This window comes from Mus musculus, chromosome 9, assembly GCF_000001635.26.
Source record: "Mus musculus strain C57BL/6J chromosome 9, GRCm38.p6 C57BL/6J".
NCBI classification, from domain to species: domain Eukaryota; kingdom Metazoa; phylum Chordata; class Mammalia; order Rodentia; family Muridae; genus Mus; species Mus musculus.
In genome coordinates this window covers 25,101,716-25,125,307 of record NC_000075.6, presented here as the reverse complement: position 1 = coordinate 25,125,307, position 23,592 = coordinate 25,101,716, and the positions used below count along the sequence as shown (strand labels likewise).

Genomic DNA, 23,592 nt, shown 5'->3' with positions numbered 1-23,592 from the left:
TGAAAGGAGCTTTGTGTGATATAGTTTGATCTGCATAGTTTTGTATGTAATTTTTTCGTAGATTGTTATTCTGTTTTCTAACTGATAAATGCAATACTATTACGTTACAGTCTTGGCTTTCTGACCTTTTTAGTCTTATTAAAATTAAAGTATGTTTTGTTGGATATGAGATTCAAATCAGTTTCTAAAATTCAGTTATTTTTACAGAGGGATTTTATAAATGCATGTTTAGCAAGAGATAATTACTTTTTTGTTCATTTGTTTGTTTGCTTCCTTGTTTGTAGAATTCAGACCATTCGGATTCAACAACTCCATCACCCAGTCAGGAGAGTTTGTCATTAGTTACTGGTTCTTCAGAAGGATTGAGACAACGTACCCTTTCACAAGCACAGACTGACCCAGCCCAGAGTCATCAGTTTCCATATGTAATCCAAGGGTAAGTGAAAATTATAATTAGGGTCCTATAAAAAAATATTTATAACATTAACTTTTTATTTTTTTATGATAGTATTTTTTGATTATTAAAGTACATTTGAAATTTATTTACTTATTTTTCAAGTACTTTCACATGCTTTATTTATAAATAGATGTAATAGAAATAAAACTAGGCAACTACTAAACGTGAAAAGCTAAAAAAAATAAGCAACAAAACAGAAAGTAGCAAAGAATATTTTTTGACCCCCCCCCAGCAAAGAATATGAAATGCTAAGTGTATTATATAATAACAGTATATAGTTGATTGACTGAATGAGTAGACAAGTTGTTATATTTTTTCAAAATTTCATATAGTATACAGTGAAATATTTCCCCCATAACTCACCCCCATGTTCACCAACATGCCCTCTTCTCCAACTTCATGTATTTCTTTGTTTTGCTTTTTTGAAAAATTCACTAAGTCCAGTTAGTGCTTCCCATATATGCATGGATGTGAGGCATCCACTAGAGCAGGGGAAATATAGCAATGTCCATACCTTCAATAAAGAATGGCTTTTCCCAGCAACTCTCAGGAGCTCCTATGGGGTTTTGCCTGGAGGTCTTATGGTTGGGTTGCTCTTGTGTAAGTTTTGGTCTTGTGCAAGTGTACTGGCTAGTTTTGTGTCAATTTAAAACAGGATGGAGTTATGACAGAGAAAGGAGCTTCAGTTGGGGAAGTGCCTCTACGAGATCCAGCTGTAAGGCATTTTCTCAATTAGTGATAAAGTGGGGAGGTCCCCTTGTGGGTGGGACCGTCTCTGGGCTGGTAGTCTTGGTTCTATCAGAAAGCAAGCTGAGCAAGCCAGGGAAGCAAGCCAGTAAGGAACATCCCTCCATGGCCTCTGCATCAGCTCCTGCTTCCTGACCTGCTTGAGTTCCAGTCCTGACTTCCTTGGTGATGAACAGCAGTATGGAAGTGTAAGCTGAATAAACCCTTTCCTCCCCAACTTGCTTCTTGGTCATGAAGTTTGTGCAGGAATAGAAACCCTGACTAAGACAGCAAGTAACACAGCTGTGGTGAGATCATGATTATTATTATAACTGTGTCTGTCATGTCCAGACTGTTTTACAGCAGTCTCAAACCTCACCCAAGTGCTCACATTCCTTTTCCCTCTAGCCTCAGTGGTAGTGTGATGTTAATATAGGTGTCCCAATTAGAGCGAGCTGTCACACTTTACTCTCATCTCTCCCTTGGCTGGATTGACTAAAACAAATTTTTCTGACCAAAGTTAAGAGCAGCCCAGGACTATGGGTACAAACATAAATATTTAGGTTACTTAGGCTTTTCCTTTCCTTTTCCTTTTCCTTTTCCTTTTCCTTTCCCTTTCCCTTTCCCTTTCCCTTTCCCTTTCCCTTTCCCTTTCCCTTTCCCTTTCCCTTCCCCTTCCCCTTCCCCTTCTTCTCCTTCTCCTTCTCCTTTTCCTTTCTTTTTTCTTTCTTTCTTTCTTTCTTTCTTTCTTTCTTTTTTTTTTTTTTTTTTCAGAAACAATGGTAACTCAATCTCTGGGCACAACAACTAGAATCCTAATCTTGTAAGCTATATAAAATCTAATTTCTCTGGTGGTGAATCCTTGTGAATTCTCCATAACCTGGGAGACACTAGTAGCTACATCTTGTCTTCACGCTATCCATCCAAAAAGGACCCTCTCTCTCACCTCTTTTCTTCCCCTATCCTACCAGGAAGACCTTCCTCTTCACCCAGTGATTGGCTCCTTTATTCATTAGGGGATTGGTTCACAAGAAGTCACCTGAGTACATGACTCATTCTTTGTCTGCAGCCCCTCTCAGGAGAGCAGAATTAGCATTAAAATCCAAACAGCATCAGGCCCATCCACAACACTTCCCCCTTTCTGTTCTAATAAAAAAACAAAACTTTTCTCTCAAATATAAATAGAGCACAACTATTACCATTTTGTAATTTATAAAGTATAAGATAGTCCTAATACCCAGCCCATCAGTTATGTCATTAAGGTAGAACATTGTCATCTACCCTAAATTAAAAGACTTATGATTCTACCTTGACTTATGGCCTGGCTTTAGATTATATGCCATATTATAAACCATCCTCTCAAATCTCTTCTTTCAAAGTAAATAGCCTTGGTTGGCTATGACACTATAAGTAGTTTTTTAACCCCATCAGGGAGTGGGTGGGTAGGGGTGTGTGGGGGGGTATGGGGGACTTTTGGGATACCACTCAAATGTAAATGAAGAAAATACCTAATTAAAAAAAAAGAAATTTGAGAATGACCAGCATTAACTGAAAACATATAGGAAGCCTAACACAGCTTCCAGAACTGAGACAAATTGTATAGAGAGCTGCCTACCTATACAGCCCCAGTAAGTGAGTAAGATGGAGCATTTCTTCAGCCTTCTGGCCCAGGATCATCTGATAGACCTTAGAGAAACAGGAATATTAAGGACTAGCCTATTCTGTCTTGGCAGAAGTAAGATGTCCTAACCTGTAAATTGTGTCCTTTTTCTGGACAGTGTTATGTCTGTAGATGAAATGAGGCAATTCTTGCTTAGTAGCTGTCTTGCCACAACTGGAGCAACTTCATTGATGCTCAATTTCTTCTTTGAATCCAAGAAAGGGGATGCTGTCAGGGGCAGACTTGTCTCAACAACAAGTGAATAAATAACATTAAATGTCACATTCTGTGTATTTCTGGCGTTTTGGGAAACCAGCTATCTATGTAAAGCAATCTGGACTGTTCTCTGTTAACTACTCTCAGCTATTTCTAATTAAAATATCTGAAAACACCATAACAATAAACTCAGAGCCATGAATTTGCTATTTGGCCCTTAACTCATAGGCTTAAACATCTCAGATCAAGTTTATAATAACAGTCATAAAAGGACTAGGTCTAAGCCCTGTACTTTTAAATTTTTTGTGTCAATGGAAGCAATTTATATCAATGAAAGTCATGATTTAGCATCAAAATAAATTCTGTACCAAAATAAGAAATTATGATTTCAACTTAGTAACAAAAAGATTTCTACAAAATAAGATTATGGCTATGCAATCAATTCTAGCTATTCCTCCCTGTTCCAATTATGACCATTTCTACATTCCCTAGAAAGACAACCTGTAATAACCCCCTTCAGCCCCCAAACCCAGGGAACTGGGGTGATGGCATTGAGATATTTTGAAGTGGGGAGGAGGAAAGGGAAAATAAGGGAGTTGGTTGGCCTTAAGAAATCCACACCAACGATTGATTTAGTCTCTGATGTCTGTGTCTTGACTGGATCTAGCTGAAAGTCCAAGACATAAGAGTTCAAGCAGGTCAGTTCAGCATGTCTGTCTGACGAGGCGACTCACCAAGGCTGTCTATTCGGTAATATACAAATCTCCAAACAAAATTTTAGTATCATCAAGATATATTTTTTGTTTGATTCTCTGGAATCTAGTCCTCTGGGGGTCTCCCTTCATCATATCTGATCCGTATAACTCTGGAAGGTGTAAAGACCCTAATCACCTTTCCTAAACACGCAAAGACAAAACCTTTCTCCCAAAATAGCATATCCTTCAGTCAGCAACCAGGAAAGCTTGTGTCCTGCCCTCTTTTCCAGAAGAATAATAAAACCACAAAACTCAAAATCACACCCATTTTGAAAGTTAAAACAAAGCAAAACAAATGAAGTAAACTAAAATACTGTATGTGCCTGTTCTTAGGCCTTGTCTATTTTGCCAAGCAGGATAAAAACCCAAGATTCCCATGGAGCGCACGTTAGACAGAATTTGAGTATCATGTGTGGCATTTAAAGCAATCATCATACCATCTTACTGTTCAGCTCTCTGCCTAGAGCACCCATCTTTTATACCATTTATCTGTTGGCTCCCTGCCTAGAGCCACAGACATATTTTATTAATACCTGTATAATATCTAACTGTTGATCTCTGTACCTGGAGCCAAAGACAATATTAATTAATACCTGTGCATAGCATAGCAGGCAATTATTATCACTGCCTCTCTACTTGGAGTCAGTGACTAATTTTCCCTATCCTAGTTCTGAACTGCAGGTGAAATTCCCCACATGATTTGGACAGAATCTGTATATAAATCTATGCGAAAAGCAGATAATCCCAATTTTAAATTCACAGTTGTGATAGTCAGAAGCTGGAAACAACCCAGATGTCCCACAAGAGAAGAATGAATACAGAAAATGTAGTTCATTTACACAGTAGAATACTGCTGAGCTATGAAGAACAAGGAAATCCTGACTTTTGCAGGCAAATGGATGGAATTAGAAAAAAAACATCCTGAGTGGCCAACCTATTTTTATCTCATGGAGACTCTGACTCAGAACTCCAAAATCTCTCCACCCAGCTCGCTAGGTTCCCACTGGTGGGTTGTTATCACGCCAGCCCCATGTTTCAATACCCCCACTACCTTTGTGGTGCACATCAGGCAAACCCATGTTTAGCTACTGTACCTTTCTCTCTGGAACCCAGTCAAGTTGCTGTGAGAAGAAAAACACACAAATTAGTTCAGAAACAATAGTAACTCAATCTCTGTGTGCAACAACTAGAATCCTAATTTTGTAAGCCATATTAAATAATTTCTCCAGTGGCGAGTTCTGGTGGATTTGCCATAAGCCGGGAGACACTAGTAGCTACATCTTGTCCTCACACTATCCCCATCCAAAAAGGGAGTAGGGAGGTTATTTCTTGAAAGACATCGTGACCAAGGCAACTCTTATAAAGGACAACGTTTAATTGGCACTGGCTTACAATTTCAGAGGTTCAGTCCATTATCATCATCATGGAAAACATAGCAACATGAAGGCAGATATGGTGCTGGAGGAGCTGAGAGTTCTACATTTTGATCTTCGTGACAGGATTTTACAGTGGGTAGAGCTTGAACTTAGAAGACATCAAAGCCCACTCCCATAATGACACACGTCCTTTAACAAGGCCACACTTGCTCCAACAAGGTCACACCTCCTAATAGTGCCACCCCCTATAGCCAATTATTCAAACATACATCTATGAGAGCCATTTTCATTCAAACCATCATAGAAGGTAATTTGTCAGCATGATTATTTAGCAAAATAACAATAGCAAGTTCTATTTGAGGGTCTATGACCTCTCCAGCCATGGGCTTTTGACCGATCCTCCTGTGGAACAGGCCTCAACCAGTAAGAAAGCAAATAGTTACAACAGTCATGCCTTTATTGTGCCCATGTGCATAGTTTGTCTGACAGGTCTGTATAGTTCTATGCAAGGTCCAGGGCCCAGGGTTCAAACGACCATTGGTATCTTTTCTCCCCAGCACCTGCATAGTACCCTCTGGCTCTATGAAAGTTAGCCAAGCCAGGAGGAAGTCTCCTGGTTACTTTGAGATTGATTTTTGTATGTTCTACAACCAGATTATTTCGTAACTTTAACAGTAGGATCTTACCATGTAGTTATGGTGGGTAGTTAAGAGCAACGACAATAACTTTTTATAAAAGTTGGGTTTTGTGATAGAAGACTTCTATATGGCGTTTCATATCCCCCTCTTTGGGTCATCTCTCCCTTTCACCCCTGATGTTCTCCACACTTCCATACCTCTCCTTGTGTAAGCCTTCCCACCTCTAGTAGTCTCCTCACTACTTCTGTTTCACCTCTGCCCTACTCTCCTTCCTCCCTTACTGTGTCTCCCGCTTTCCCCAAGCCTTCTTTCTACTTCCCCGGCTTCCACCTGTGTTTCAAATAAAGTACACAGACTAAAAGAGATCTTCAGATGAGAGAGAACATGTGGCATTGTCCTGGGCCTGAGTTACTTCACTCAGTTTAGTTTTTCTAGTTCCATATATCTATCTACAAATTTCATGTTTTAATTTTTCTTTACAACTGAGTAGTGTTTCATTGTGTGTCCATATCACATTTTCCTTATTTATTTATTTATGTGTTGATGGACATGTGGGTTGTTTGCATTTCCTATCTGTGGTGAACAGAGCAGTAATGAATATGATGTGTAAGTGTCTCCGGGGTAGGATATGAAGTTCTTCGGCTGTAAACCCATGAGTAGTGTAGCTGAGTCATAGGGCAGAGAGACCTCTAGACTGATTTCCAAAGTGGCTGCACTGTTTTATGTTCCCACTAAATGTAAGAGTTCCCCTTCCACTAAATCCATGCCAGCGTTTATTGTTATATTGTTTTCCTGATGTTGGCCTTCTCACTAGGGTGAAGTGGATTCTCAAAGTAGGTTTAAGTTGTATTTCCCTTATGTCTAAGAAGGTTGAACACGCTTATGATTCTTAGACATTTGTTCTTGTTTTTTGTTTTTTGAGAATTTTCTGTTTAGTTGCATAGCTAATTGTTAAAAACTGGATTGTTTATTTTCTTAATGTTTAAAGGATTTTTTTTATATTCTTAGACACTAATCCTCGTTTGAATGTAGAGCTAGCAAAGATTTTCTGCCATTCTGTGGGCTGTGTTTTCATTTGCTTCACAATTTTCTTTGTTGTAATATGCTATTAGTTTTACAAAATCTCATCTATTGCTTATTGGTCTTATTTCTTGTGATACTGAGGCCTCATTCAGAAAGTCCGTCCTGTGCCTGAGAGTTGAAGCTTGCCCTCTACTTTTCAGCAGTTTGGGTAGCTGGTCACATGTTCAGGTCCTTGAGCTATTTGGAGTTGAGTTTTTTACATGGCGAGAGATAAAGATCTAGTTTCATTTTTCTGTATGTTGAAACCTAGTTTTCCAAGCAACATTTATTGAAGATGTTGTCCTTTCTCTGGTGTATATTGTTGGTATCTCTAGCAAAACTCAGGTAACCGGGTGTTTTGGAGTTACCTCAGGGAATCTGGGTCTCTCCCTTTGGTCTGTGTCTTCCTGCCAGTAGCATGCTGGTTTTGTTACTCTCTCTGTAGTGTAGCTAGGCGTGAGATGCAGTAGCACTTTCTGAGTCACTGTTTTTATTTAGGATTCCTTGCTCTTCTTGGTCATCTGTGTCTCCATATATAATTTTGGATTGTTTTTCTGCTTGTGAAGAAGAATGTTGGAATTTTGATTGGGATTATTGATTCTATAGATAAGCTTTGTTAGGATGGTTATTTTCACAATATTAGTTTTTTGAATCCATGTGCACAAAATGTCTTTCCCTATTGTATTATTTTCCTCAATTTATTTCTTCAGTGCCATTAAGAATTTTCATTATAGAGGTTTTTATTTGCCTTGTTTAGGTCCTTCCCCCTCCCCCTTTATGACTAATGTGAATGGGATTAGATCTCTGATACCTTTTTTATGGGAGTATAGGGAAGCTGTTGACCTTTGTGTGTTAGCTTTGTATGCTGCCACTTTGTTTACATTATCTCTAAGCTCTAAGACGTTTTTAATTGGAGCCTTTAGGGTTTCTTCTGTTAAGGATCCTATCGTGGTTACCATAGTGGTTTTCCTATTTTTATTCTTTTATCTCCTTCTTTTGTCTTTTGCTGTAGCTAAGAGTTCAAGTACTATATTGAATAGGAATGAGAGAGTGGACTTCCTGCTTTTGTGCTGATCTTAGTTGGAACACTTGAAGTTTTCTCCTGTTAGTATGATATTCACTGTATGTTTGAGGTGTAGCCTTTATTATATTGAGCTATGCTTCCTTCATCCTAGACTCTCCATGACTTTTATCATAAAGAGATGTTGATAAAAGAACTTTTTGATATAAGCTTCAATTTGGCCTGCCAGCATTTTAATGAGAAATACTACATCTCTGTTCATCAGAGTTTTATCTATAATTTTCTTATTATTTTTTATAGTGTCTTCATCTGTCATTGATATCAGGTTAATACCATCTTCATAAAACATTTTTGGGGCCCTTTTCTATTTGATAGAATAACTTGAGTAATATTGATGTGCCAAGGACCAGCCTTGGTTTGGAGATAGGTTCTGAGAGAAAGAGTATCTGGGAGCAGTAAAACAAACAACTCGAAGTCAAGTTGTTGGGTCCAATCTGATGGCCGATGTTCTGCTCCAGAAGGCTTTCCAGATTGATCTCTTGTGTTTTGCTTGAGACAGTTTTCTCTTGCTCTTCTAAAAATACTCTGGATAGCTCATCTCTTGTAGATCAAAAACCCAGTTTTTTTTTTTTTAAATATATCAATTCAGTCATTACTACAAGTTCCTTTTTGATTATCTCATGAATCAGCCTCCCTTGACCCTAGTCCCTTGATTCTTAGAAAGAGACTGCAAGCACAAGCACCAACAGTAAGATAGCTGGGTGGGACTCAACTCTGAAATTTCCACTCCTGCCACACCCAGCCCTGGATCTAAATCCCCTCTGTCCCAGGCTGACCTTTAACTCAGGAATCTGCCTATCTTTCTATCTGTTAGTCTTTGTATCTTCTGATAGGCTGGCTCATAGTGCAGCTGCTTTTGTTCCTTTAGATCTGTGAAGCTCCTCATATAATTCATATTGCATCCTCATATGTTGCATAGTTGAGGACTTATATATTTTCATACTCATGTTTTCAGTGTTCTTTCCCATAGCCTTAAGGCCTGTCTCGAAGGTCACAGTGTTTTGCTGAGACATAGACACATCTTGGCCTCCTAGACTGCTGTCTCTGATTATCATGGAATCATTGACCTTGGTAGAGAGGAGGAATATGAAAATATGTACACTATTATATAAAAAAGCTTTATGCCCACAGCAACCACCAACACTTATGGAGGCCCATGTCCTGCTGGTTCTGTTCCAGGGGTTAGAACCATGTCCTTCTGTCCCTTATACTTGGCCATGCCGCATTCAGCATTGATGTCTGTTAATTCTTGGAAGTTCTGGTAGAATTTTGCAGTAAGTCTACCATTTCATAGGTTTTGTTTTGCCTATGTGTGGCAGTAAGGGTGGGGCTTATTACCTTTATAATCTTGTTGCTGATTATGGATCTATTTAAATTATTTATTTAATCTTGGCTTACATTTAACGTGTTAATGTATGTGTGCCTATAGGAATTTGTTCATTTTTTATAGATTATAGCCTTTACAATTATAAGTCCTTATAATTTTCTGAGTTTCATTGCTATCTGTAATAATGTCTTCCCTTCTTCCTTTTGATTAATTTTGCTAAAGTTTTGTCAATCTTGTTTATCTTTTCAGCCAATTCTTCATTTCATTGATTCTATTTATTTATTTGTTTTGGCTCTCTACTTCTGGCATGGGGTCTGGCTTTAAGAGTTGTTTGACTATGCCGGGCAGTGGTGGCTCGAGCCTTTAATCCCAGCACTCGGGAGGCAGAGGCAGACGGATTTCTGAGTTCAAGGCCAGCCTGGTCTACAAAGTGAGTTCCAGGACAGCCAGAGCTACACAGAGAAACCCTGTGCCCCCCCCCCCCAAAAAAAAAAAAAAGAGTTGTTTGACTGTCTAGTGAGCCTTCATTGGAACAGATCAGTTTTTCATTTGTGAGTGGTTATTATCAGTTGAAAAAGATAGATTTTGAGTTAGGAGTGAAGCTTGTGATCTCTCCTTCCCAGCCGTGGGACCCATTTGGGTTAGATCCATGTCTTTATGAGTTCCTCTGTGTATCAGTCCTGGCGTGTTAGGAAGGCTTGTTTCCTTGGTCTCCTCTGTCGCCACTGGCTCTTGCAGTCTCTGTGTCTCCTCCTCCGTAAGTTTCCTGAGCTCTGAGGGTAGGGTTTGATGGAGGCATCCCAATTAGGACTGAGTGTTTCGAGGTCTTTCACTCTCTGCAGTTTGTTTCGGATCTGTTTTGCTTCTATTGACTGCAGCCTCTGAAGACGGTTGCAGAAAACATTGATCTGTACGTATAGCAGAATGGCATTTTTATTGCTAAGTCTTAAATTACATATTTCAGAGTTAGTCTTTTCTAAGGTCTGGGGAACAAAAGCATAGCTGGTTAACTATAACTTTCTTCTTTGCCATGATCAAATATTTGACAAGCAACTTAATGGAGGAAGGGTTTAATTTGGCTCACAGTGGGAGGCAGGGAAGGCACAGTTGCAGAAGTGTCAGGTAGCTGGTCACAGTGGATCGGAAGCTCCTGAAGTGGGGCTGGGCTAGGACACTCTCCCCTTGTCTTATTTTCTCCAGCAAGGTTACGTCTTCTAAGGGTTCCAAAACTTCCTAAACCAGCGCCACCAGCTGGGGACCAAGTGTTCATGAGCATGCCTGGGACATTCTTTTTAAAAATTTATTTATTTATTATATATACGTACACTGTAGCTGTCTTCAGACACCCCAGAAGAATGCATCAGATCTCATTACAGATGGTTGTGAACCACTATGTGGTTGCTGGGATTTGAACTCAGGACCTCTGGAAGAGCCATCTCTCCAGCCTCCTGCCTGGGACATTTTACATTCAAATCACAAAACTAGTGTTTATTGAATACAGAGTGACAACATTTAAAGGAGGATTCCATTTCAGAATTAGGGAAACAGAAGCATAAGGAAGTTAATGGTGACTTTTCACAAGTTTTGTTAAATTAATAGAATTTTAACTTATTTTGAAACCATATTTAGAAGTATGGTCTTCATTCTTAGCTCTTTAAGGGGCAATTTATATTTGAAATGTTTGTATTTGAATGTTTATACTAGTTTAAATTATTTGGCTGCTGTATTTTTAATAAAATTTTATTACTTGGCTATAACTATTCCTCAAAATAATATGTCATGAAATTTATTTGATAGTTTTGATTCTTAAAGGGAATGTACTTAAAAATCAAAGTATTCTTGACTTGGCTCACACTTGCTACATATTTTTGTGGATGACTTATTTTCTCTCTATATACTTGGGCCTAGGGCCAACTTAGGTAAAATGTATTGTGTTATTTGAAGAATATTGAAAATCAGTAAGATTTAAAAATATTATCAGTGGTTGATTTACAGTTCACAAATCAGTTCAGAAAAATGTTTTTTTTTTTTATACATTAAAAGGCTTCATTTATTCTTTATTACAGAAATGTGGATCACCAGTTTCCTGGGCAAGGTGTGCCCCCTGCGTTCCCAGTGTACCCTGCGCTCAGCCCACTGCAGATGCTGTGGTGGCAGCAGATGTACGCTCATCAGTATTATATGCAATAGTAAGTCTGTCTGAGTTCACTGCCCTACGTCCTCTCTTACCTTAGCTACGTCGATCTGGATTGTACTTGTTATCACTTGGTTACTTCAAAGTTACCAAGAAGGAATTTATAAACTCAGGAGACACCTACTTTAATTGGCAAATGGACAAAGCATTCCCCTCTGTTTCACATCAGCCAGGCCTGCTCGAATTCCCTTCTTCATGCCCGTGATATCATTTAGCAGTATTCAGATACTTTAAAAAAATGATACAAAGAGTTTTCCCTGACAGGCTGCAGATCCATATGGAGACAAAAAGCCAAAGGGAAAGGGGCCATAGGAAGTATAGGACTCAGTGTGACACACACGGTCACCACACTCATGCTTGACTGTGGCTGGAGGAAGTAGACATCTCATCTCTGAGGCATGACTGCTTTGTTCTCCATTCACCCTCATCCCGTACATCATGCCACACTGACCAGCTGCCATTCTGTATCTTCTGTCTGTATATCCTCCTCTCTATCTCTCTCATCACCCCACCTCTTCCTTTTTTTTTTTTTTTGATTTTTTTTATTAGATATTTTCTTTATATACATTTCAAATGCTATCCTGAAAGTTCCCTATACCCTCCCTCCACCCTGCTCTCCTACCCACCCACTCCCACTTCTTGGCCCAGGCATTCCCCTGTACTGGGGCATATAAAGTTTGCAAGACCAAGGGACCTCTCTTCCCAGTGATGGCCAATTAGGCCATCTTCTGCTACATATGCAGCTAGAGACACAAGCTCTGAGGGTACTGATTAGTTCATAATGTTGTTCCACCTATAGGGTTGCAGACCCCTTCAGCTCCTTGGGTGCTTTCTCTAGCTTCTCCATTGGGGGCCCTGTGTTCCATCCAATAGCTGACTGTGAGCATCTACTTCTGTATTTGCCAGGCACTGGCATAGCCTCATATGAGACAGCTATAACAGGGTCCCTTCAGCAAAATCTTGCTGGCATATGCAATAGTGTCTGCCACCTCTTCCTTTTAACAGCAGCATTTCTTGCTCAGGTTGACAGATCCTGACCTTCCTGCCTGCTGACACCCAGGACTCTGGCTGTGCTCTTAGATGCCGTTCTTCCATGGCTGCAGTTGTCAGTCCTTTCCCTTCTGTGCTTCTTGCATTGCTGCTCTGTTCCCATAGGGTAGTGGCTTTTGCTCTGAGGTCAGAACACCTAAGCTATGGCTCCTTCATTCTTTAAGTACCTTTCCTTCTGACTTCTTTGTCAGTGAAACTCCCCCTGGTTGTTGTCAGGATAGCTCTTGGCCTTAACCATGTAGAGTGTAGCTTCTGTTATCCCTGAACCTAATATCTTACACAAGTGATATAACTGAGCTTCTGTTCTTTCTTTGAATCCTGTTTCCAAAATTTCAGCCAGATCCTTTTCATTTTAAATCTGTTTTACTTCACAGTAGCTGCCTTTTTTTTTTAATGTCATACCACAACTAGATCCTGCTTCACATAACTTTCTTACTACTGAATCAGGCTTTTGTTCCCTCCAAATGTCTACTGACTTTCTTTCCTCCAGCCTGTACACACACACACACACACACACACACACATACACACGCACGCGCGCACACATACACAAAGCTTACAGGAGGTTATTTGTACTTTTTATGTTGTCGTGGTCAGCTATCGTTCAGTGATGACTTTGTACTGTTTTACACCTTTTGCTTGTTTGTGACCTCCATGCAAACCATGTAAGATGAGTAAGACTTCACTCTAACTTACTGTTGAGTCAAATTACTGTGTGTGCATCATTCCACTTTTGAATCTCAGCTTCTTACCTTTAAAGTAGCTCACCCGTATATCAGAGTGGTCACAAGATAAATGTTTTAGAAACAAAAAGGCTTATTTAGAAACAAGGTCCTACATAGCACATTGGTTTAAATTGGAATTTATAGCCTAGGGAATATCATTTCCTTAATTTTCCTTAGGTACCTTGACTAACTTTATTAACAGTTTAAGCATTTAAAAATACTTAGTAGTAAAACAAAATACACAATACACAATGAGTAAAGAATGCCTGTGTACCCATGTTTTAGCCTCAGTATTATAAAACTGTGCCAGTCTTATTCTATAGCTTCTCCCTTTTGGTTATAATTTAAAGCAAATCCCATCCATGTTATTATTCTTCTAGGGAAATACTATTTTTCTTTGTGAGACAAAGTTGTTTATAGCCAAGGTTGGCCTCAGAATGACTTTTTAGGCAAACATGGCCTCCAACAGTTGTTTGAATGGCTTCTGGCTCCCCAGTGCAGGGACTGTAGGCTCGTGCATGCTACCATGCCTAGTTTTATGTGGTGCTAGGTATGGAGCCCTGGGCTTTCATTGTACCAGCTAAACGACATAATTTCTTAAAATTACATTTTATTTGTATTTATTTATATTTATTTACTTATTTATTGTTGTGTGTATGTCTGTATGCACGCACATGCATGTATACTGTGTCCCACATGTAGAAGCAGAAGGCAGCTTGTGTGATTGTTTCTTTCCATCATGTGAATCCCAGGGATTGCTCTCTGGTGGCCATCTTGCTAACCCTGTTTTGACTTACACAAGTCACATCATCAGCATCTTTCAGGACGCAGTCTTTCTAAGGTGACAGGAACCAGTGATCCTCAAGTGGAACTGCCCAAAAACCAGGGTTGAGGTTAAGGAATGATTTTTTTTTCTCCAAAGGTTTATTTAATGTTTAAATCCATATTTAAACAAGTATCCCAAAGTATGGCCTAAGAGGAATTTGACAGCTCTGAGGTATTATCCCATGTAGAATAATAAAATGAATTGAAAGATTAATTTCAGCTTGGAAGCATTTTAACCAGAATATTTGGTTATTTCTTCCTCCTCTCAGTGTGGTCTTAGATGGCCAGGCTAAGAGAAGGCCTTCACTAGTCCCACTATTCCACTGGGAACTGCTTTCTCAGAAATACAGAGCAAGATTGTGCTACTGGCGATTACGGTTATACAATTTATAATTTTATAATACCCAAGACATTTAAAAATACAAAGTATGATAAAGGGTTTTGTTTTTGTTTTTTTTTAATATTTTGATGACTGTTTCAGTCAAGCTGCAGTTTCAGCTCAGGCCACATCAAGTGCCGGCTCAGCCCAGCGTGCTGCATCATCACCTCTAAATTTGGCACATGTTCCTGGAGAAGAGCCTCCACCAGCTCCCAACCTAGTGGCCCAAGAAAATGGGCCCATGAATGAGAATGTTCAAATGAATGCACAGGGCGGCCCAGTGCTGAATGAAGAAGACTTGAACCGCGACTGGCTGGACTGGGTGTACACGTTCTCCCGAGCTGCCGTCCTCCTCAGCATCGTATACTTCTATTCTTCTTTCAGTCGGTTTATCATGGTAATGGGAGCCATGCTGCTGGTTTATTTGTGAGTGACAGATATTAACTGTTTGTGATTTCTCTTAATTACTTTCAAAACTGTTGACCACAGACTCTGGCATAACATAGTCAGTTAGAAGGAGTTTTAATCCTGGCATATTCATGTATCTGGCATATTGATGCTACACAAAAGCAAGGACAGGAGGTATTGTGTAAGAATATTTATCAGAATAGTTACAAGCAGAGATTTTGTTTATCATATTTTATATAAATTTTTAATACTATGATTTATAGACAACCAGTTATTTAGAACTCAAATATATTATAAGTGCTCTCAGAAGGATGTTCTTTTTTTTTTTTTTTTTTTTTTTTTTGGTTTTTCGAGACAGGGTTTCTCTGTGTAGCCCTGGCTGTCCTGGAACTCACTCTGTAGACCAGGCTGGCCTCGAACTCAGAAATCCGCCTGTTTCTGCCTCCCAAGTGCTGGGGTTAAAGGTGTGCGCCACCACTGCCCAGCAAGGATGTTCTTTTAAGTTGTATTTATCAATATTAAGTCTTAAGTAGATCACTCTTTTTTTGTAAGTAGATTGTTTTATTTTTTCCCTGGCCTTGCCTTCTCTGAAGGGGCAAAGAAAAATACCTGGTTATATTTTATTAAAAAAAAAAAGTCCCAGAAGATTTTGTGATTTAGAGTGTCACACTGAGCCAGTTATGTCCGCAATAAGCTTTTAGATTTGAATTGGGTTTTGTTTTGCTGTTATTACCTTGAGAAATTCCCTGGCTTGAGGGGAGATATTTGTTTTTATCATTTATCATAGCTCTGATAGTTTTTTTTTTCTTGAGGGTCATTATTTTATTGGGTTACAAGTGACTGTGGCTTCTCTTCTTTTTATTTTACTGAACAGACACCAAGCTGGATGGTTTCCGTTCAGGCAAGAAGGCGGTCAGCAACAAGCTCCCAACAATGTGGACGCTAACAATGACGGGCATAATGCAAACAATCTAGAACTTGAAGAAATGGTAGGTTGTGGATGTTTGTGTAGATTTTAAAGGTAGATAGTCCTCAGCCCTACACGAGACAGAAATGACAGGCCTTGGATGCTCCGTAGATACCTGTGGAAAGCTAATGTAGAAACTGTGGTAGATTCATTTGGGTTCTTAACATATAGTACAGAGTCAGTCATAGCTTATGTTAGGATAAGTAGGAAAGATTAGCCTCCAAAAATCATCTGGAAGGAAAATTATGCCTGTGGTAAAATGTATGATACTGGCAGTTATTTGCACACTGCATAATTTATAAATGCTAGACTTCACAAAGGTTACTAATGGCCCTGGATCAACCATTAGACTGACACACCCAGGTTTCTTCTTGCTACAGAGTATTAGCCCTCTGCTGTTATAGGATTGTGTTTGTGGCACGGATTACTCAGGAGTATGTTTATGTTGTTTGAAAGGAGCGCCTTATGGATGATGGACTTGAAGATGAGAGTGGAGAAGATGCAGGTGAAGATGCCAGTGCAGCTCAAAGGCCTGGGTTAATGGCTTCAGCTTGGTCTTTTATCACCACCTTTTTTACTTCACTAATACCAGAGGGGCCTCCCCAAGTTGCCAATTAGACCTAAAAAACTGTGCCAGCTGCAAAGGAGGGTTTGACTTTAGGAAAGCGGTTTAAATAACAGTGCAATTTAAAAACAATGTATAACTTTTTTTTTGATGATCATGTACAGAGGTCTTTTCTTTAAGCTTCTCATGCATATGAATATTTTAAGCACAAATGGACTACTAAGCTTGTGATTTTTCTTTCTTTGTTTGTTTAAAGAGCCTAACAACATAGCATTGCTAACAGTACTGGTCTTCCAGCTTTATTCATTTCAATTATGTGTAGTGCGCCAAGCAGAACCACTGTGTATTATTTCTTTAAAGAGCTGCTACACCTTTAAATGTTCATAGCTAGATGGCCAGCCCTTCAATGTGTACTTTGAATAAATATATCTATTTTCTGTGAATTATCCTGAAAGTTTTAAACAGAAATGACCTCATAGTTTTTAATAAAGTTTATTTACCTAAAATGTGCTAGTAGCATCTTGCCCACCCATAAAGCAATAAACTTCTCAAAAATATTAATTTTGACATTTGAATAAATGATGGAAACTTTCTATTTTAAGGGCACATGTCCCATCAGTTGGAATTAGTACCTTAAGAGGAAAAAAAAAAAAAGGCAGCTCTTCATTGGAATTAAGTGATACAAAATGTTTGATATGGCAGAACTTTTATAAAATATGCTGGAAATTGCTCCCTGTAATTTTTTAAATAAAGAGTCAATTATGATAAACAGCCTTATGGGATATTTATTCAAGTTCTTCGATACTAATTTACCTGCAAAAGTATATTTAAATTTTACAAGTTTTTTTTTAAAGGGTTAGTGTCTTTCAGGTCAGTTTGGCTTTCTTCCATTCCAAAGGACACCTCTTAGTTTTCAGGCCAACTGGCCCTGACAGACATGCTCCTGTGTTAGACCCTGAGCCTCCTACACAAGTGCCTACAGTAGTGGCCGAAGAATGCAGAGCTATTGAAACTCGTGATAAGTTTATTTCCTTCTGTTGGAAGCTAGCGAGAAGCCTTATGGAATTTGCTGAGGGGCAGCATCTTGGGGACACTTTTGTGGAAGTGTTGTCATTACAGGGACACTGCAGGACACTGTGTCTCAGCCCAGACAGAGCCTCAGGAGGAAGATGCTGGTCAGATTTGCCCAGAAAGGGTAACAGCTATGGGTTCTAGAAATAGTAAATGCGTTCCTATTTTTTAATTATCATCTCTATTTTGTTAATTTCCTTATGCTAGCCTTACTTTCAGTAAGTCTTGGTAAGAACAAAACTAACAACCAAAAAAATTAGTCAGGTGTCAGCCATGTTTTAGAGGGACCTGTATAGTTCCAAACAGCTGTGGTACTTAAAGATCTTTTTCAAACAGCAGAAAAGGATATACAGAAGCCGAGAGACTGCTCTGACGGCCACGTGGTGACTAGTGACAACTAGGATAATGTTTCCTAGAATGCTTCCCAGGGACTTGGTCTGTTTCTTACACTTGACAGAAAGGATTAGGTCTTCTCCAGTGAAAGCTTCTGTTAATGTGTAGGCAAAGAAAGGGCTGATTCAAGGGCGGGAGAGGGAAGACATGTGATCCGTCGTGTGCCTCCACAGCCCAGTATACTAATTAGTCTCTCTGTCATCACTACTGATACGAGACATATCACAGTAGTGGGATGGAGACCAATTTTAGAGCCACAATTGTGTAGTCCAGTGGCAGGTTTATTTGTTTTGTTTTTAAAGGAATGATTCATTTTTTACCTCACAGTTAAGACTTGATTTCCACCTCACATTTTAGTAGACTGTGGTGAGGCAGCCTGGTGTCTTGGTGAATCTGGGATGCTGGCACTGGATCTGCAGAGCTGGGCCAGGCTCTGGGAAGTGAGTTCTTTACTAGCAACCTGTCTGGGAAGGCGGTGCGGCTGGCTGGCTCATCTCCACTGGTGGAAGGTCCTGCCTTGACACTGCAAGGTAGTGGAAACCTATGTGGTGGGCACAAAGCATGTTTATTGTACCTCATTCTCACACATTCATTACACTGTGGATGTTCTGATATTTAAACATTTGGGAACATTTATACAAAACAGGAATCCACGACAATGCTTCGTGTTATGGAACTGTGCAAGCCTTTTCTTAAAGTCCTCCGTGGAGCCTGCTGAGAATCATCCTCTTAAAAAGAGCAGAGTCATCACTCAGGGCTTCTATTGCTGAGCTTCTGGGGGCTTCATTCCTTACCGTGACTCTTAGAAAGTGGAAGGTTTGCCAAGCACAATGAGGCTTCATCCCTACTGAAGGTTCGTCTCTTCCTATAGCCAGCCCCAGGCTTCAGCCGTCCTTGCTCTACACTTAATGGGTACATCCTGGAGGCCCCAGGTTGGGGACTAGTTTGGAAGTCATCTTGTCAACACTTACTTCCCAATCCTGCTGCTGGATTTGGACTCTTCCCCTGACTGATCGACCACTCACTGCCTGCACACTGTTCATGCAGCATGTGCAGCAGCTCGAGTCTCTCCAGTGACCCAAGGCTACAGAAGAGGCAAGTGGGAAAACCGTGAACACACATGGCCTTTACTAGTCACCATTCACGTGGCAGAAGCACCAAGAGGCTGGTTTGGGGCCATCTTGCACATAGTAATAAAAATAAGTAGCTAGATACTTTAAAGCATGCCGTATTCCTGCTGTCCTGTGGTAGCCACCATGACCAAAAGCAACTTGGGGAGGAAAGGATTTATTTCATCGTAACACTTGCAGTCCACCTTGAATGGAAATCAGGGCAGGAACTCAAAGCTGGAACCTAGAGGCAGGAGCTAAGGCAGAAAGCATGAAGAATTTTTGCCTATGGGCTTGCTCGTCATGGCTCCCTTAGCTTGCTTTCTTATATCACCCAGGACTACTTGCTCAGCAGTGGCACTGCCCACCATTAGCTAGGTGCACCAACATAAATCACTAATCAAGAAAATACCCTGCAGTCTTGCCTACAGGTAGTCTGAGGTTTCTCAGTTGAGATTTCTCAAATAACTAGCTTGTATCAAGTTTATAAAACTAACCAGGATGCCGGCTGCATGCTAACTGTACACCGTCATTTTAAAATGTTTTCAGAACAACTCAAGGTTGTAACTTTCACTGTTACTTCTGTTTCTCAGACTGAGAACACCACACGTAAATAACTGGCCCCAGACCATTCGGGTAGTACATCATAGCGCTCTGCTCTGCTTTGCACCGTGCACTCTTAATAACATTTGCAGTCCATTCTTAGGAACAAGGGATGTGAGGTTCCTAGCTCTGAAGCAAATTGGGATGAGCTTGTTTTGCACCAAGCCTTCTGTGGTGAAAAACAAGAAAAGTCCCATGATCCCAGGGCTGACAGAAGGATGCGCACTCCCGAGCAGAGGAGAGTGACTGGCACTTGCTGATGTTAGGGGTGAGTAGACAGTTTAGAAGACTTATTAGAAACAAATGTAAGAGCTCAGGAGCCTTTCACAAACTCTCCTCTGATCATTTCAGGGATAATAGGGAAGGTTTTGGTTTACAAAAAGGTACAAAACTGTTTCTCATTTCTCAGTCCTCTTAATGCTGTGACCTTTTAATGCAGTTGCTCATGTTGTGACCCCAACCATAAAATTATTTTGTTGCTACTTAATAACTGTAATGTTGCTACTGCTATAAATTGTAATAGAAACATCTGACATGCAGGATATTTGCTATGCCACCCACCCCTGTGGAGTCTCGTAGGTTGAGAACCCTTGGTGTAGGGAGTGTTTACTGGGACCTGGTATGGATGCAGCACTTAAGGATTTGTAGGGAAAAGAAGTGTTAGGAATGGTTAGTAACTGAACAAAGCATGCTTAAAGGAGAGGAGGGATTGTCAGACTCCAGTCTTTCCATGGTAAATCTGGTTTGTCACACTGGAAAATTAGAGCAAACTTGCCAAATCTTTGTGTATTGCTTCTTGAAGATTGTGAACCTGTTATTATTCCCAGTGATGGGCAGAAGCACAGGGGTAGATGGCTGCACTGTGTAACTTTGAACACTAGGTGGTGGTATAGTACCACCCTGTCTATGGTGTTGACTGTTTTTCTTCAGCTCTTGGGGAGCCTGGTAGGGAGGATGCTACCTTACCTTAGGAAGAACAAGCATGTAAGAGAAGACACTTTTGACCTTGATAGTGTGGTCTTGATGTCAAACTCCAAGGAAGGTTGGAGACCATTGTTTTTAGTTACTCCTGGTCCTAACCAGCCCTAATCAGTCAAGTTAGGCATCCACGCTCCCAGCAGATTTTGTGAGTGAGGTAGGATGTCTAGGTGACCAGAAGCTCCTCACTATGGAAGGTGTTCAAAGAGACAAGAGATTTAAAGCCTTCCTTTATCTCTAAGCCAGGGGTGGTAGGGGTGTACTTAGGGAATGGTGTAGGCCTGTTCCTCCCTCTACTCTAGGACTTGCTGGTGATTGCAGGTCTTCCTACAAGAAAACCCAGTTCTTCCAGACACCCTGGGAGTTGCCATAGTTTATTCCACTTCTCAGAAGGACCGAGGTCATGAGAGAGGAAGGCTGGGAAACTGCCTTGCCAATGAGGGACTGGGGGCACTAAGGAGCCAGGGTAACGAGGCATACCAAGGACTTCAGAGGAAAGATGTTTGTGGGACAACTATCAGCAATTGAATATAGCCTGTAGCTTAGCTAATACTAACACTTCAACGGTCCTGCCATCATTTTGATTATTGTACTATGTCTATCTTCAATATTAGCATTTTGAGAAGATGGGTAAGTGGTATGCAGGGATTTTTTTCAGTGCTATTTATAATGGATCATAAATTTTAAAATTGTTTCAAACTTGAAAGTAACAAAGATTATAAAATTTTACTTTTACATGATTATAGAATATTTTATGTTCTATAAATATAAATAAATAAATGAATAAATAAATAAATAAATAAATATAGAGATAATAGAATTGATCCTTGTACAGGTGACTCAAAGGTGCTGGATGAAGAGGAGGGCACCCCAGAAATGAAGTGCTTTCTGCCGAGTTGGCCATTCACTGCAACTCTCCAAGGATCTCCCTACATCAGAATCAGTTCCTGATGGTGGAACTGGACCACCGTTTTCTAGGCAAGAGCCATTTCAGTATTGGACAGACTCCGTAATAGCACAACTCTATTTACGGTCTAAGCATTTGCTTAATGAGGCTCTATCCTATGCCTTATGCCCATTTAGCTATTCTCTAGGGAAATGTTTCTTTCCTTTTTATCTAATTCCATAATTCAGGGATTTAATCATTATTGCCTGAAATCAAAATATCTAAATCAAATGTTTATAATTGCTGAATGCTGTTTTTGACATCATTCTTTAGCTCTTAAGATCAGAACTTATAATTCTGGAAGTTTTAAAAATGTTACAGTGAAGTTACAAAACTAATACAGAGTCATACATGACCACTCAACATTTTTTCTGTAATCCTCAGCTTACATTAGGTTGGGACATTTGCTGCAGCTAATAAACCAATTTTGATACACTATTTTAAAACTGTAACTTATACTTTCTCAGACACACTTTATCTTGAATGGATGTTCCCTCCTCTTATTCTAGAATCCTCTCTGTTCTAAGTTTCCTTCTGACTGTTCAGTCTATTCACAACTTCAAAACTCACCTAGACCTTGTCCATTTTAAGGGTTATGAGCCAGATTATTTTTTTTGTGAGTGTCCACTGTTTTGAATTGTGCAGATATTTTACCCATGACTAACTGGGGTTATGTGCCTTTAGGGAGACCACAGAACCATGGGGCACATGCCATCAGCATGGCTTAGCACTGGTGATACTGACTTTGATCAGTTTCTCCCCTGGGAATCTCTTCTCCCTCTCCTTCCACAGAGGCTCTCTGGAAGGAGGTGCTTTGTGCAGCTTTCCTTAAGGACTCGGTAGGTTCACTGTACTCAGAGTGGTGTGTCTACATAAAGCATTAGAAATTCTTCCACATGGAACCCATCTTTTTTTAACTGGTCTTTTTTATTTCTTTGTGATAGCTTGGCCTCATTCTATTTACTTTATACTTTGAATTTTAACCTGATTTCTGCTTTGTTTTGTTGTTGCCCAGTCCCACCCCACTAGTGGGATCTCTTTCAAAGGCCTCCTGCATCCACCACTGTGCTTTTTCTTCAGGAAACCTCCTTATGCTTCCTGCTACCCAGGTTCATGTGCATTTTCTCCACCAGTTCTAGAATCAGCCACTTCTGCAGTGAGCTGAGGGAGCAGGGCCGCTGTTATTATAGTTAGGATGTCCTTTCTATGAGGAAAGTTTGTAATGGTCTGGTAGTGAAAAGTCAAACGTTTTGAGATGTGAAAACCACATCTTTCCTTCTGTAATTTGCATATATAATAAGATATAATGTAAGGTGCAATGAAAGGAGCAGTGTGAATCAGGTAGTGGTGGTGAACACCTCAAATCCCAGCTCATGAGGCAGAGGGAGTCAAATCTTGGTCTACAGATTGAGTTCCAAGATGGCCAGGGCTATACAGAGAAACCCTGTTTTATTAAATACATACATACATACATACATACATACATACACAAGAAATAAAAAAAAAAAACCAAGACACACACAAAACTCCCACCATAAAACCACAAAAATGAAAATCAAACAAACAAAAGGCCAACAATACAAACAGCAACAAAACAAAACAAGATAGAGGAAAAGTCCAGAACACACTATTGCATTCATTTTATGTTGGCCTCCTCCTCCTCCTCAAGGGGACCGAACCTCTGTGTGGTTGATATACCCAGTGATACGCCATTGGAGAAGACTGATTTTCCCTTTACTAGTGGCTACCAATTACAGATAGTTTCTTGATTAGGGTTGGGACCCTGTGTCCACTTTCCCCTCTCAGTTTTGGGACCGTAACTTGAACCTATGCAGGTCTTGTGCATGCCATCACAATCTTGGTGAGTTTTATGTGTGCATAAGGCAGTTTCCTTGGAGTCACCCATCACCTACACCTCTTAGAGTCTCTCCACTTCTTCAGCACAGATTCCCTGGGGACAGAGTGTAGGGGGTTGATGGAGACATCCCATTTAGGATTGAGTGCTCAAGGCCTCACTCTGCACATTGTCATAATGTTGGTCTTGTGTTCATTTTCATACACTTGCAAGAAGCTTCTCTAAT

General features: G+C 40.0%; 1 protein-coding gene across 2 annotated transcripts in view; it reads left to right on the top strand.

The window, feature by feature from the left end:
* Herpud2 (HERPUD family member 2) overlaps window positions 1-17,182 on the top strand; it is a 43,688-nt gene extending 26,506 nt beyond the window's left edge. Inside the window, exons 4-8 of one of the 2 annotated variants that reach the window (XM_006510706.3) lie at window positions 285-436; window positions 11,365-11,487; window positions 14,574-14,868; window positions 15,754-15,868; window positions 16,303-17,182. In XM_006510706.3, the coding sequence (XP_006510769.1) occupies window positions 285-436; window positions 11,365-11,487; window positions 14,574-14,868; window positions 15,754-15,825 (642 nt within the window). In that variant the 3' untranslated portion in view covers window positions 15,826-15,868; window positions 16,303-17,182. Of the gene's footprint in view, window positions 1-284; window positions 437-11,364; window positions 11,488-14,573; window positions 14,898-15,753; window positions 15,869-16,302 lie in introns of both variants that reach the window. The other variant, NM_020586.2, reaches the window with a different exon arrangement.
* Window positions 17,183-23,592: the final 6,410 nt, after the last annotated feature.